Here is a 14579-nt window from a genome sequence, read left to right as displayed (position 1 = left end):
CGCACTTCAGGAGTCGACTCGTTGACAGGTTCTGAGATGAGGCTTTCTGTTCTTCTTTCTGTTCTCAGTCGGAGTCGACTCGTACTAGTCTGGAGTCGACTCGAGCTCGTGCCAGTGAACTTGATACGCTTGGAGTCGACTCGTGATACTCGGGAGTCGACTCGAGTCTCAGACTTTGGTTCATGCAGACTTCTTAACTTATCCAAAATACTATGAACCAAGTCTAGAGACACTTGGACAGGATTTTCACTGAAACACTCAATTGAATTCATTAGTAATCACAAGATATACTCAAATGCTTTGAGCTCATCAAAATCAAATGGGGTTTTAATCAATCACTCCACAATCTCCCCCTTTTTGATAATGACAAAACTTTGAGTATATGTAAAATGACTTGCTCAATAAATAATAAAATAAAATCCATAAATGAATTCAAATGTCTGATAATTTAATTTATCCAAGTTTGAAAGGAGTGAAACATTAAATTTCGGAGTTAAAGCTCCCCCTTTCATTTGGAATTATATAAGCCTTCATATTATGCAATCAATTGTGTGGCTTATATGTCATTAATGATTTAGTTTGATTAAAATTTAGATTCTCCCCCTCAACATATGCATTCAACTATGTTTTGATTCTCTGAATTTCCTTTTAATGCTTTGAAGTTTTTGAACTGAATTTTTTGTTTTTAGAGGGAAAATCTGTCAATTTGTTCTTGAGTAGGATTCAGCTAATCTCCGAATATCCCTTGAATAGATTCTGGAGATTACTCCATTAGGAGCCCCGAAAGAGAGATAATGAGCCTCGAGGTACCGAATCCACTTAGAACAAATTTGTGTGTGTTTTTAAGAGTTTATCTTTTTATTTATTTCCATTGATTTCTTTTACATATTTTTTCATATTTCTCCCCTTTTACACATTTTATACATATTTCTCCCCCTTTTGTCATCATACCAAAAAGGAGGTAATCACACACAATCAATGGCACAAATGGCACAACCAATCATCAAATGGCACAGAAGTGAAGATAAGATGTCTACTCATTGTATTGATATGAATGTGAATACATTTGAGCATACAATAAGTAAAGTAAAACAATACAAAACAAAACTCAAACACATCTATGTCCTCCTCGAGGATGAAGCTCCCCCTCTCGAGGATGCATCTCCTCCTCTGGAGGATGTGGCTCCTCCTCTCGAGGATGTGGCTCCTCCTCTCGAGGATGGTGCTCCTCCTCTCAATCGGCTCTGCTCCATGAGGAGGGTGACTGCATCTGTGACATGGCCAAGCTGTGTGATGATAGACGTGGTGGCTCTGCTATGTGTAGTGGAGAGCTCTGTCACCGACGCCTGAAGCCCAGTCACCGATGTCTGAAGTGCGTCCAGCTTGTCGATGAGTACATTTGACAAGCGCTCGGCCCCCTCGGTGGTGGTGTGCATGTCACGACCTATCTCCTCTCGCATCTGTCGAGTGGAGCTCGTGACCTCACTCATGCTGTGGAACTGGGCCTGGACCAAACTCCGGACATTGTAGATCTCTTCCCGTACATGAGCCGTCATGTCAGTCACGGCTGTCAAGGAACGAACCAACTGAGAAGATACGGGTGCAGGAGTGGGAGCAAGCACCGCACCTCGGAGCTCTCGAAGCAGCTCATCCCTCACCTCTCTGACTATCTCCTGTCGCAGCTCCCGGAGCTGCTCAGGATCAATCCGGACCGCCATAGAGGGTGGTGCCGAGGAGGAAGGTCCGGCGGAGGTGGTAGGAGCAGGAGGAGTGGATGGAAGGTCTGGATGGTCTGGAAGGTCTGGGTAGTCTGAATCGGGCTCAGGACTGGGTGAAGGTCTGGTGGTCTGAGCGGTGAAGGTAGACTTCCTAACCCATACCCCCTCTCTCTTCCGAAACCCCATCCTGTGCATGGTCCCCGTACACAAGCGATCTGTCCATCGCAATGCACGAGAGGGTTCCCTCTCAGGAATGGGAATCTCGTACTCCCTAAAGAGAAGAGTAAAAATCATGCCGTATGGGAGGTTGAGCCTAGGTCTATCTAGGGGCTCACACATATACCTATAGATGAGTTTGGGGAAGTTGACCGGGGTGTTCTGAAGAATGTAAGACATAATAGCTAGGTCCCTCTCATTTACAAAATCAAATCTTCCTGTCTTAGGGAAGATGGACCTGGACAGAATACTCAAAAGGATTCTCACTTCAATAGGAAGTGAGCTAGCAGATACCTCGTCTAGGGGGGACTGAGGTGGATGCCCTAAGACGACCGTAAGGGCCTCAACTCTATCCTCAGGGTGTGCGGGAGCCACCCCTACTAATGGAAGGTGGAGGATGTGGGCAATGAGATCCTCCGTGACACGCACAGGGACACCTACTACTGTGCCCTCGATACCTCCATCTCCCCGATGGACGGTACTATAAAACTCTTGAACAAGGCCAGGGTAAGTGGGAAGGTCCAAAGTGAGGAAGTACTCTAGGCCCTGGGCTCTAAGCCTATCACCTATGGTGAACCCTTTCCGGGAGAGATAGTCAAAGTCGACATACCTCCCGGTGGTGACGGCCTTTCCCGCCAACGGCCTTGCGGGAACCGCCCTAGGCGGGGAACGAGCCGGAGGTGGTTCCCTCGCGGGATCGTGCCGCGCCTTGGAGCGCCGCTCGGGACCGGCCTCGGGACGGGACCTCTTCCTAACCACGGTCTTACGAGGCATCTTGACCTAAACGGGAAGAAACACCTAAAGGACGGAGAAAGGTCGACGGAGGAGACTCGGGACGGACAGGAGACGACCTAGGAACGGACGAAAACCCTAAGAACCGGTGAAAAATCGTCCGAACAGAGGTTGGAGACGATCGGGGACGACCTAGGAGTCGGCTCTAGGGCTTTTTGAACAGTGGCGGCTTGAAAGAAAAGTGTTTGCGAAACGACAAACCTAGGGTTAAAAAGTCGGATCCCGACTGCGAGTCGACTCCCCTGAGTCGCGAGTCGACTCGACCTCGAGTCGACTCCAGAATATGCGCGAGTCGACTCTCCTTATGCGCCTGTAGACTTCGAGTCGACTCCCGACAATGTGCGAGTCGACTCCCCCTCAGCTGCCATCTTTGCGAGTCGACTCCCGCAAATGCGCGAGTCGACTCCCCCTTAGGAGCCGGCTCTGAAACTTACTCGAGTCGTCTCTAACTTTGGCACGCACCTAAAACTCATGCTATAATCGTGCCAAATGAGGGAAAAACACCTAATTATGATCTGATTTGATGATCATTGAAAAGAAACTCTATTTTAACCACATTGTAATCATCAAAATCTATTATTCTAGTGAAAACCACCACTAGGATGGATCAATCACTCCTAATCCCCTCCTAAGCACACTAAACCTCTCTTCACTTAGGGGTTTTGTAAAAATATCTGCTAATTGATTATCAGTACAAACAAATTGGAGTGTCACATCACCATTCAATACATGATCTCTTATGAAGTGATGTCTTATCTCAATGTGTTTAGTTCTTGAATGTTGAATTGGATTTTTAGTTAGATTTATGGCACTTGTATTATCACAATTAATGGGAATTTTATCTTGTTTAATGCCATAATCTTCTAATTGTTGTTTAATCCACAAGATTTGAGCACAACAACTTCCGGCTGCCACATATTCAGCTTCAGCAGTGGATAATGCAACCGAGTTTTGTTTCTTGCTAAACCATGAGATAAGGTTTTCTCCTAGAAATTGACAAGACCCGCTGGTACTTTTTCTATCAAGCTTACATCCAGCGAAGTCTGAATCTGTGTATCCTATTAAGTTTAGGCTAGATTCTTTAGAGTACCATAGCCCTATGTTCTTAGTTCCTATTAAGTATTTAAAAATTCTCTTAACTGCAGCTAGGTGTGATTCTTTAGGATTAGCCTGATATCTAGCACACATGCACACACTAAACATAATATCAGGTCTACTTGCAGTAAGATACAGTAAAGATCCTATCATACCTCTATAAAGTTTTTGATCTACAGATTTACCTGATTCATCTTGATCTAATTTGCATGATGAGCTCATGGGGGTGCTGATTGACTTGTTTCCCTCCATATCAAACTTCTTGAGCATCTCCTTAATATATTTTGCTTGATTGATGAAGATTCCTCCTTCAGATTGTTTGATTTGTAGCCCTAGGAAGTAGTTCAGCTCTCCCATCATGCTCATCTCAAACTCACTCTGCATCAAATCAGCAAACTCTTCGCAGAGGCGATTGTTAGTAGCACCGAAAATGATATCATCAACATAAATCTGTACTAATAACATATCTTTGTTTTGCTTTTTCAGAAATAATGTTGTGTCTACATTTTCCCTAGAGAATTCATGTTCTAATAGGAATTTACTAAGTCTCTCATACCATGCTCTAGGTGCTTGTTTTAATCCATAAAGTGCTTTGTTCAGTTTATACACATGATTAGGGTATTGATGATTTTCAAAACCAGGAGGTTGTTCTACATACACTTCCTCATTAATATACCCATTTAAAAATGCACTTTTTACATCCATTTGAAATAGTTTGAAATCCTTAGAGCATGCATATGCTAATAATAGTCTAATAGCCTCAAGTCTAGCTACGGGAGCAAAGGTTTCATCAAAATCTATGCCTTCTTCTTGATTATAACCCTTTGCCACTAGTCTAGCCTTATTCCTTATAACAATTCCATTTTCATCTAGCTTATTTTTATATATCCATTTTGTACCTATAATTGGATATTCAGAAGGCCTCTCTACTAGATCCCACACTTTGTTTCTAGTAAATTGGTTTAGTTCTTCTTGCATTGCATTTATCCAATTTACATCATTTTCGGCTTCTTCTATATGTTTGGGCTCAAAGTGTGAAACAAAAGCTAGATGGTTATTCAAATTTCTAAGGGATGCTCTAGTCCTAACCGGTTGAGATGGATCATCTAGAATGAGTTCCTTAGGATGCCCGTGAGCATACCTCCAAGCTTTTGTTAACCCATGATCCACAATAGGCTCTTGGCTTGATGATGCTTCTTCAATCAACTTTTGATTATCATCTTGTAATCCCATCTCATCTATCTTTTCTTCAAGTATTTCAATATCATCATCACAATTAACCTTCTTACTAGATGAGATGTCATTAGAGTCATCAAAAACAACATGTATAGATTCTTCTATAACTAGGGTTCTTTTATTAAAGACTCTATAGGCTTTACTAGTTGTAGAATAACCTAAGAATATTCCTTCATCAGATTTAGGATCAAATTTTCCTAGATTATCTTTCCCATTATTATGGACAAAACACCTACATCCAAAAACATGAAAGTAATTAACTTTTGGTTTTCTGTTTTTCCACAGTTCATATGGTGTTTTCTTTATAATGGGTCTTAATAAAACTCTATTTAATATATGGCAGGAAGTATTAATGGCTTCTCCCCAAAAGTACTTAGGGAGGTTACTTTCACATAACATCGTTCTAGCCATTTCCTCTAGAGTTCTATTTTTCCTTTCCACAACTCCATTTTGTTGTGGTGTCCTAGGTGCAGAAAAATTATGGGTTATCCCCTTTTTACTACAAAATTCATCAAATAATTGATTTTCGAATTCGGTACCATGGTCACTTCTAATGGCTATGACTGAAGACTCTCTAGCATTTGTTACTTCCTTATGGAACTTCTTAAACATAGAAAATGCTTGGTCCTTATGCGCTAGGAACATGACCCATGTGTACCTAGAGTAATCATCTACAATAACTAGGCCATATTTATTTCCACCTAGGCTTGTTGTTCTAGTTGGACCAAATAGGTCCATGTGTAATAATTCTAGAGGCCTAGAGGTAGAGACACATTTTATGGATTTAAAAGAGTTCCTAGATTGTTTGCCAAATTGACATGCCTCACATATTTTGTTCTTTTCAAATTTTAATTTTGGCAAACCTATCACGGAGTCTCTTTTAACTAATTTAGTTATTGTGTCCATGCTTGCATGACCTAACTTACGGTGCCATAACCAACTAGCATCATTATCTTTAGTTTCATTTACAACTAGACATTGGTTATGTTTTGCAAGATCTTCTAGGTCTACAACATATACATTTCCACGTCTAATCCCTTTAAAAACTAAACTATTATCATTAGGATTTGTTATAATACATAGTGATGGTTTAAACATAACATCATATCCTTTATCACATAATTGACTAATGCTTAACAAGTTATGTTTAAGACCATCAACATATCTAACATTATCTATAAAAGTAGAAGGGGTGATTTGAACTTTACCAATACCAATGATGTGACCTTGGTTGTTGTCTCCAAACGTCACAGCACCTCCCTTCTTAGCTTCAAGGGTGAAAAATTGGTCTTTATCACCCGTCATGTGCCTTGAGCAGCCACTATCCAAATACCAGCAGTTCTTGTTGACCTTGGCTGCAAGACACTCCTACACAAGCAAATCATGTCATCTTAGGTACCCAAGTTTTCTTGGGTCCTTCATGGTTAGTCAAGTTGGTTCCTTTTGGAACCCATACCCGTTTAATTTTTCTTTTAGTTTTCCTTTTCCTATAGTCACATGCATTTGCCTTATGTCCTATATTTCCACAACAAAAACAGGTCATTTTCTTAGTTTTATTTTCCCCAGCTTTGACAAAGAAGTTACTAAGAAGTTTTTGTTTATTTTTCGGTTTATACCCTAAACCCGCTTTATTGAATACGGCTCGTTGACTGTTAAGTATCATGTTTAACTTTTCAGAACTATATGTGAATTTTTCAACTAAGGATTTGTATTTGTTAAGTTCTTTAGTTAATGTTTGATTTTCGGCTTTTAGATCATTTAGTTCTTTTGTTAGATCCTTGTTTAAGACTTGTTTATGGTTTTTGAGTTCTGAAAGTTCCTTAGTTAGTTTTTCATTATCTTTAGTTAAGGTATTAGTTTTCTTAATTAAGAGTTGGTTGCTTGTCTTAAGTTTTAGATTTTCTTTGGTAATAGCATCTTTATCCTTAATTAAAGAATCATACTTACGGATATAAGTTTGGTTAGTTACTTTTAGTTCCCTGTTTTTAACATTAACATCCTTATATTCAATCATTAGTTCGTTAAACGCATCATAAAGTTCATCAAATGAAAAATCATAGTGCGTATCGGAAGTTACCTCATTTTCGTTGGCCATGAAACAAAAATTGGCCTTCTCTTCTTGTTCTTCATCCGATGATGAAGATGATGCGTCGGAGTCCGATAGGGTGGTGACAAGGGCTTTCTTCTTCTTCTTGTACTTGCTGCTCTTCTTTAGTAAGGGACACTCAGCTCGGATGTGTCCCGGCTTTTTGCACTCATAGCACCCGATCCCCTCACTTTCCCTTTCCTTACCTTTGTCCTTGCGGTAGGAATTTGAGGGGCCTCTCCTTTGATGATAGGACTTCTTGTGGTTGATGAATTTCTTGAACTTGCGCACAAGAAGAGCCTCACCACCATCTTCCTCATCTTCTTCTTCTTCACTGCTGCTGCTGCAAGACAAGTCCTTGTTAGAAGAAGTAGATTTTAAAGCTATTACCTTTTTCTTATGGGAGGACTCTTCCTCGTTGTGTTGTTTCATGGTAAGCTCATGCGTCATAAGGGATCCAAGGAGCTCTTCAAGTGGAAGCTTGTTCAAGTCTTTAGCTTCTTGGATTGCCGTCACTTTAGCTTCCCACGACCTTGGTAGACACCGAAGGATTTTCCTGACAAGTTCACTGTTAGTATAGTTCTTGCCAAGGCTTTTTAGGCCATTGACAATATCAGTAAACCTAGTGAACATGCATGTAATTGTTTCGTTAGAGTCCATTTTAAATAGTTCATATTTATGAACCAAAATATTTATTTTGGACTCTTTCACTTGATTCGTGCCCTCATGGGTCACTTCAAGTCTGTCCCAAATCTCTTTTGCAGAATTGCAAGTAGAGACCCTATTGAATTCATTACGGTCTAAGGCACAATAAAACACATTCATAGCTTTAGAGTTTAATTGTGCCTTCCTCATGTCATGTTCATCCCAGTCCATTTCTAGTTTAGGTACCTTAACACCATCTACGTATATGGATGGGATGTATGGCCCATTTACTACAATGGACCACATCTCATAGTCTTGGGCTTGGATGAATATTCTCATCCTAGCCTTCCAGTATGAGTAGTCAGATCCATTGAAGAAAGGGGGTCTTTGGGTGGACTGACCCTCAATGTGAGAAGATCCAAATGGGGTTGTCATTTTGATCTTTTAACTCTTGAGTGGAAGAGTTTTTGGCTCTGATACCACTTGTTGCCCAGATAGACAACCCAAGAGGGGGGGTGAATTGGGTTTTAAAATTAATTTAGATATTTAAGACGTTATGGATGATTAATTAAAAACTATTGCAAGTTATTTAATTAATCCTAAGTGCTGTGAGTGATGTGAGAGTAAGAAGAAAAGAGCCAATCAATCACAAACACAAGGTTTTATAGTGGTTCGGAGCTAACCCTTGCTCCTACGTCCACTCCCCAAGTCTCACTTGAAAATTTCACTATAACCCCCTTGGATTACAGCCGGTTGTTTTGCAAGCTCACAACCAAACTTGTTGTTTTACGAGCTCACAACGAACTCGGTCGGTTTTTCCAGGCTCACCGACTAGAACCAACCCCGATTGTTTTTTCGAGCTCACAATCAAACCCTTACACACGTTGGTTTTTAACTTGGCTCACCAACCAACCTTAGTCCCCTTGATTCAATCCCCCGATTGAACCAAGTAAATATAAGTTATAGAAAGAAAGGAAAATAAGCTTCTCAAAAGCAGATGTAAAACAATATAATCAAAAGAGGAGTTTAGAAGCCCTCAAACGCTTTTAAGCTGAAGTAGAGAAATGGCTTCTTGAACTCCGATCTCCTCTCGAATGAGTAGTCGACTTGAATGCAGGAGGAGGAGGCTTTAATTGCTGGGAAGATGTAGTTGGTTGCAGTAAATGATGATCTTCCCCTTTTTCGTTGAAGAGCACGTTGCAGAGCTTGAAAGCTTGAATGCTTGGAGTGGAATGGTTGTTCTCTGCCTTGCTACAGTCTTCTGTGGCTATTTAAGCCAACCCCCACGGAAACTAGCCGTTACACTGCTTTTTCTGTCCGTTCTGCACACTCTGCGCAGCCTGACAATATGACCGTTGGTGGGTTGGAGTCTACTCGCGCGATCAGGAGTCGACTCGGCTATAGCGGGAGTCGACTCAAGCTTTTCCGGAGTCGACTCGGCAACTGTTCCAAATTTGAATTAAAGTTGCCGTCACGACTGGGAGTCGACTCGTCTTGACCCGGAGTCGACTCGCCAACTTCTGGAGCTGACCTGGCAATTCTGGAGTCGGCTCATCCACAGAAGTCCGTGGATCCAATTTTGAATTTTGTCCACTCGAGTCGACTCGACTGTCCTTGGAGTCGACTCGAATCTCAGAGCCCGAACTCCCGATCCTCTGTCTTTTGGCTCATCCAGTCTTGGAGTCGACTCGAACTTCCTTGGAGTCGACTCGGCTCTCAGTTTCCGAAAGTTGGTCTTCTGCCTTTTGACGTGAAGCTTGTCTTGGAGTCGACTCGAGCTGTCTGGGAGTCGACTCGAATCTCAGAGGCAGTAACATGGTTTTCTGTCTGTCGATGGTCGCGGAGTCTCGGAGTCGACTCGTGCAATGCGGGAGTCGACTCGAATCTCAGAGTCCCAAAAATGCTCTCTGACTTTTTCCTTGTGTTCCGCTGAGAGTCGACTCATGCTTTCTTTGGAGTCGACCTGCCAACCATCGGAGTCGACTCGCGTTCCACTGGAGTCGACTCGAATCTCAGACCCGAAAAAACTGCTCTCTGACTTTTCTTTGTGTACCTCTTGGAGTCGACTCTTACTACCTTGGAGTCGACTCGTTGAACATTGGAGTCGACTCGCGCACTTCAGGAGTCGACTCGTTGACAGGTTCTGAGATGAGGCTTTCTGTTCTTCTTTCTGTTCTCAGTCGGAGTCGACTCGTACTAGTCTGGAGTCGACTCGAGCTCGTGCCAGTGAACTTGATACGCTTGGAGTCGACTCGTGATACTCGGGAGTCGACTCGAGTCTCAGACTTTGGTTCATGCAGACTTCTTAACTTATCCAAAATACTATGAACCAAGTCTAGAGACACTTGGACAGGATTTTCACTGAAACACTCAATTGAATTCATTAGTAATCACAAGATATACTCAAATGCTTTGAGCTCATCAAAATCAAATGGGGTTTTAATCAAATCACTCCACACTGCTACTGCTGTCAGCGGGCCGAGCTACTTGGGCCCGGCTCGGATTGGAACCCAATTAAATTGTTAATTGGATTGAACCCTCATTTGGGCTCGTTTGGGCTCGTGAGCCGCTCATGCTCGAGCTCGGGCTCGGGCTCGGGCTCGGATTTAAACGGGCCTCATTTTGGGCTCGGGCTCGGGCTCGGGCTCGTTTGACTAACGAGCCGAGCTCGAGCCGGGCTTTTACCGAGCCGGGCCCGAGCCGAGCCCGAGCAGCTCGGCCCGTTGACAGCCCTACCCATCACTAGTGGTTTTCGAAACGATTTTTTCTATTTTCTTTTTATTGCCTTTTTTGTTTCCATTTATTGCTTTTCTTCATAGCTAGATCTAATGGCAAAGATCGAACATTGGCAATTCATATTATTATTCTGTATCAACTGTTCTTATCTTTTGTAATTGTTCATATTATGTTTTTTTTATGTTTAGCTAAACCCAAATTTTCACACTAAGATGGTCTTCTTTATAACACATTCAGTTTGACCATGAGCTTTGTTGGTTAGCCAAACTAATTCATTGCTAGCTCTTCCAGAAGGATTTGGTTTACGTTCCAATATCCCCTCTCCCAAATGCTAAATGATTTTAGCCTTTTATATGCCTCTCAGGTTGCATATGAACCAGACGATATAATTGTGTTGTCATTGACATGTCCATGACGATATAATTATGTTGGAAGAACGTGGCAATAACGGCTAGGAAGGGTTGGTAAACTTCAACCACTAGTAACTTATGCAATACATGTAGGCTAATTAGATGCCATCTCTTTTAATCCAAAACATTATTTGGGGCTGGAAAACTTTAAATGTCTTGTTTCCTTGTTTGCAATTTTGTTTGTTTATTTCATTTACATATTCTCATATTAAGGCCAAAAAAATATTCATGACCTTTTAGTTGCGGATGTTGTTGGATTCTGGGTCTCCCACTAGGTGCTAGCCAAATAGGCGGGTAATTTTTTATCTTTTATTTTGTAATTTTTACATGAATACCCTCCTAAATATTGAATTTTGCATGAATATCCTTCCAAAATTGATATTTGCATGTATACCCTCGTAAAACACTTGTTTTGCTATTCTATTTTTTTATTCTTATTTTTGCATATGTATCCATGCCATCTAATGTCGGTTTTAAATTAAAATAACTAAAATATCTTTAATGGGTAGATGTGCCAAAAAAAACATTTATAAAGCAATCGTGATGGAGGACAAAAAAGTAATTTCAAAATTTTATTTTATTTTTAATTAAAATAAATATAGTTTTTATTAATGGTGTTAGAATAACCGTTATTTAGGAACATTTGTGCAAAAATAGTATTTTATGAGGGTACAAAAAATAAATATAAATTTCAAGAGAATATTTACGTAAATTTAAATTTTTAGAAGAATATTTATGAGAAAAAAATTATTTTATACACTTAGTAATTTTCCACTCTCTATGAATTCCTCATCTTGTTTGAAGTCTGAATCCTTTTTCCTGGTGATTTCATTTGGACTTTCGGAGTGCCGAAGCTGTTACAATTTTCTTTTTCAGTTCAGAGTGCCCATGCTTGTCCTGCACCTCTAGACTTACACAGAGGTCTTATTGCAAGATATCTGGAAGAACCAGTATTGATTGGCAATTCCTGTTAGGTAATGTGTCGAGATATGCCAGCCATGCCAAATCTGGATGGTGCCGACGAAAGATCAGATCAACTGGTGATGAGGTGGTTCATTATTATGTTAATTAAAGCGATTCCATTTGTTTAAAGTATATCAAAGCAAGTGGCCTTGTTTTGAAGGTATTCTCACCACAAACCACCTCAACCACATCTTTCCAAAGGCACAATCAGCTTCTCTATATTGCTTTGCTCACACAAACACAAACTTACAGATATGCTTGGCTTTATTTATTTCCTTTGAGAAGTCATGCACTTAACTTTATTGAAACTAGACAAATGTACAGGCCAACAAAGCAATAAAGCGGAATATGTGCGTACAAGGCAACGACAAGGCAGTGAAGGAGATGGGGACCCAACCCCACTTTGGTTTGCCTGACTTGATGTTGATGTGATGGTGATTAAGCCTCGATTGGGGTGGTTGATCTCACGGAATCCAATTCAGACCTCACAGCCAACCCGTCATCCAGAGTTCCTTTCTTCTTCTCCTTCTCCCCCCATATTTCTGGTATTGCTTGGCTCAAGTTCATGATGCTCTCCAGCGAGTAATCCGCTGCCTTGGTCTTCACTCTCTTCCCAACCTTCAAAACAGGAAAGTCCATTAAAGAAAAGCACTCTGAGGAAATATATAGCAGAGCTGAAAAGAATTCCTTTATGTCCAATCTTGCGTTGTTATACGTTCGCACCTAAACCGCACGCAATTAGGACACTTGGAAACAGTGGAGAAAACTTGTTAGAAAAAATTAGAAAAACTCTGAATTACCAGAAAACAAATGAGAAATATGTTTCGAATCTATTTTGCTAGTCGGCTGTTAATTTGCTGCAGTATTAAAATTACCATCATAGATCTGCTACGAATCCTAAAATTCAACAAGAGAATGCAAACAAAGACAATGGAAATTTTTATAGAAAGAAAAAAACAGTGGAATTGATGTATTCAGTATTGCATGATTGGAGATTAGGGAGCTTCCACCATATTTCTCAAAAGTGGCAAATATTTTATAATAATTATTATTTGATAATAGTCATTATATTTCCAAAATTCAAAATTTTCAATCAATTATTTCTTGAAAAAATATTGAAAAATAGTATTTATTAAATAAATAGTATTTAAGCAATAACATGATCTTATCAAAAATCACGAACATGGAAGCTGGCAACAGAATGTAAACAGGCGGCGGTTGATTGATTACCAGCGCGGTGCGAAGACCCACAGCTTTCCCTGCAGCGATGTTCCTCTCGCTATCATCCAGAAATAGCTGAAAGAGAACAGCAACAACAGTAATAAACAATAAACTAAAATAACACGAAAAATAGCTTAAACTTTCGCTTGCATTTGGGGATCATACAGCGCGGCGAGGATCGAAACCGGCAAGACGGACGGCGGTCTCCACGGCGGTGATGGATGGCTTAAGGATCACCTCCGGCGTCGCCGGCGGCCGAGGCAGAGTGGAGGACTCTTCCTTCGTATCAAAGAGGTGGGGATTGAGAGTCTCGAAGCACACGATTCGGTCAAAGCATTCCTCCTCAATTCCCAGCCCCTCCAGGACCCTCTTCACATGCTTCCTATCCGAGTTGGTAAACATCTGAAATATATTACCAACAAGGCAACAAATAATCCAGAACTTTAATATGTTTTTATTTAGAATTGGAGGACAAGTAACGAATTGAACTGATACACGGATTCGTACGATTTTGGCCTGGGGAATGCTGAGTAGGAGCTCACGAAGCTGCGGATCAGGTGAGATACGCTCATACGGCAACAACCCGTGCACGAAACTGCAAGCAGAGAGGAAAAAATTAGAACAAAATTTTGGACTTTACTTTGTAATTTTGTTTGAAATTCTGGGATTATTTTTGGACCTGTGATACTCGTCGGGGTGTACATCGTATCCGAGGGCCTGAAAAATTACATTAAAATTGACAAGTTAATCTCTCTAAGATAATTTAAATAAGTAAACTTGTTATTACAAGAAGAAGAATGATTACAATGAGGCCAGCGAGGGAGCTGCCGTAGGAGCGGAAGAGCTCAACGCGGAGGGAGCAGGCTTTCTCTGCTGAGACCCCGCATTTTGCAGCCAAAAACTCTGAAAAAAATATATTGTAGATTATTTAGTAATAGGTGATTTTGAGAGTTTTTGTGCTGATGGGCTCTGCGTACCTTCGATGTTTCGCTTGCAAGCCTGTGCAATGCCGAGGGAGGATGAGTACAAGGTGTCGTCGAGATCTGCGAGTAATTAATTTGAGATGAAATATTAGGATATTCCTCGTACTTTGAAGAATTCTATGATGTACGAAGAGGAGAAAGAATGGAAATTTACCGATGAGAAGGCAGTCGAAGGATGATCTCAGGCCACCAAACTCCATCATGCCAGCGAAGCCGAGGAAGAGAACTTGGGAGGCCAAGCTAGTCTCGTGAAAAGAGGGGAAGAGGGAGAGAGGGAGGACGTGAAGGAGAGCTGCTGAACTTATAGGGGCACGCAGGGAACGCCGAGCGGTCAATGGTCATCATAAATTTATTCTTGGGCGCGGTTGGCCGCGCTCAAGGTACTCCATCTTTCGTTTTGGACACGTTTCTCATGATCAGCGACTTTCCAAGAAGGCGAGGAACACGAAGATCACGAGATCCTATACCCTCGGTTCGC

The 14579-nt window shown here is 41.2% G+C and overlaps 1 protein-coding gene across 1 annotated transcript; it reads right to left on the bottom strand.

The window, feature by feature from the left end:
• Window positions 1–12099: 12099 nt before the first annotated feature.
• Window positions 12100–14579, bottom strand: LOC103715749. The gene is made up of 8 exons (XM_008803489.4): window positions 14256–14579; window positions 14096–14161; window positions 13924–14021; window positions 13798–13835; window positions 13626–13713; window positions 13284–13520; window positions 13128–13193; window positions 12100–12515 (listed from the first exon to the last, which is right to left on the bottom strand). The coding sequence occupies exons 1-8, from the start codon at window positions 14302–14304 to the stop codon at window positions 12336–12338; spliced, it is 822 nt and encodes a 273-aa protein (XP_008801711.3). The 5' UTR covers window positions 14305–14579; the 3' UTR covers window positions 12100–12335.

This window comes from Phoenix dactylifera, chromosome 6 (assembly GCF_009389715.1).
Source record: "Phoenix dactylifera cultivar Barhee BC4 chromosome 6, palm_55x_up_171113_PBpolish2nd_filt_p, whole genome shotgun sequence".
Taxonomy (NCBI): Eukaryota; Viridiplantae; Streptophyta; class Magnoliopsida; order Arecales; family Arecaceae; genus Phoenix; species Phoenix dactylifera.
The sequence above is the reverse complement of the archived record's forward strand: the minus strand, read 5'-3'. Positions and strand labels throughout refer to the sequence as shown.

What these genes read in the sequence shown, in the direction of transcription:
- LOC103715749 (XM_008803489.4), bottom strand. Translation starts at nt 14,304, where the DNA reads ATGATGGAGTTTGGTGGCCTGAGATCATCCTTCGACTGCCTTCTCATC. An exon ending in GCTCCCTCGCTGGCCTCATT is followed by an intron (nt 13,836 to 13,923) that starts GTAATCATTCTT and finishes GTAATTTTTCAG; the next exon opens with GCCCTCGGATACGATGTACA. An exon ending in CACCCCGACGAGTATCACAG is followed by an intron (nt 13,714 to 13,797) that starts GTCCAAAAATAA and finishes CTCTGCTTGCAG; the next exon opens with TTTCGTGCACGGGTTGTTGC.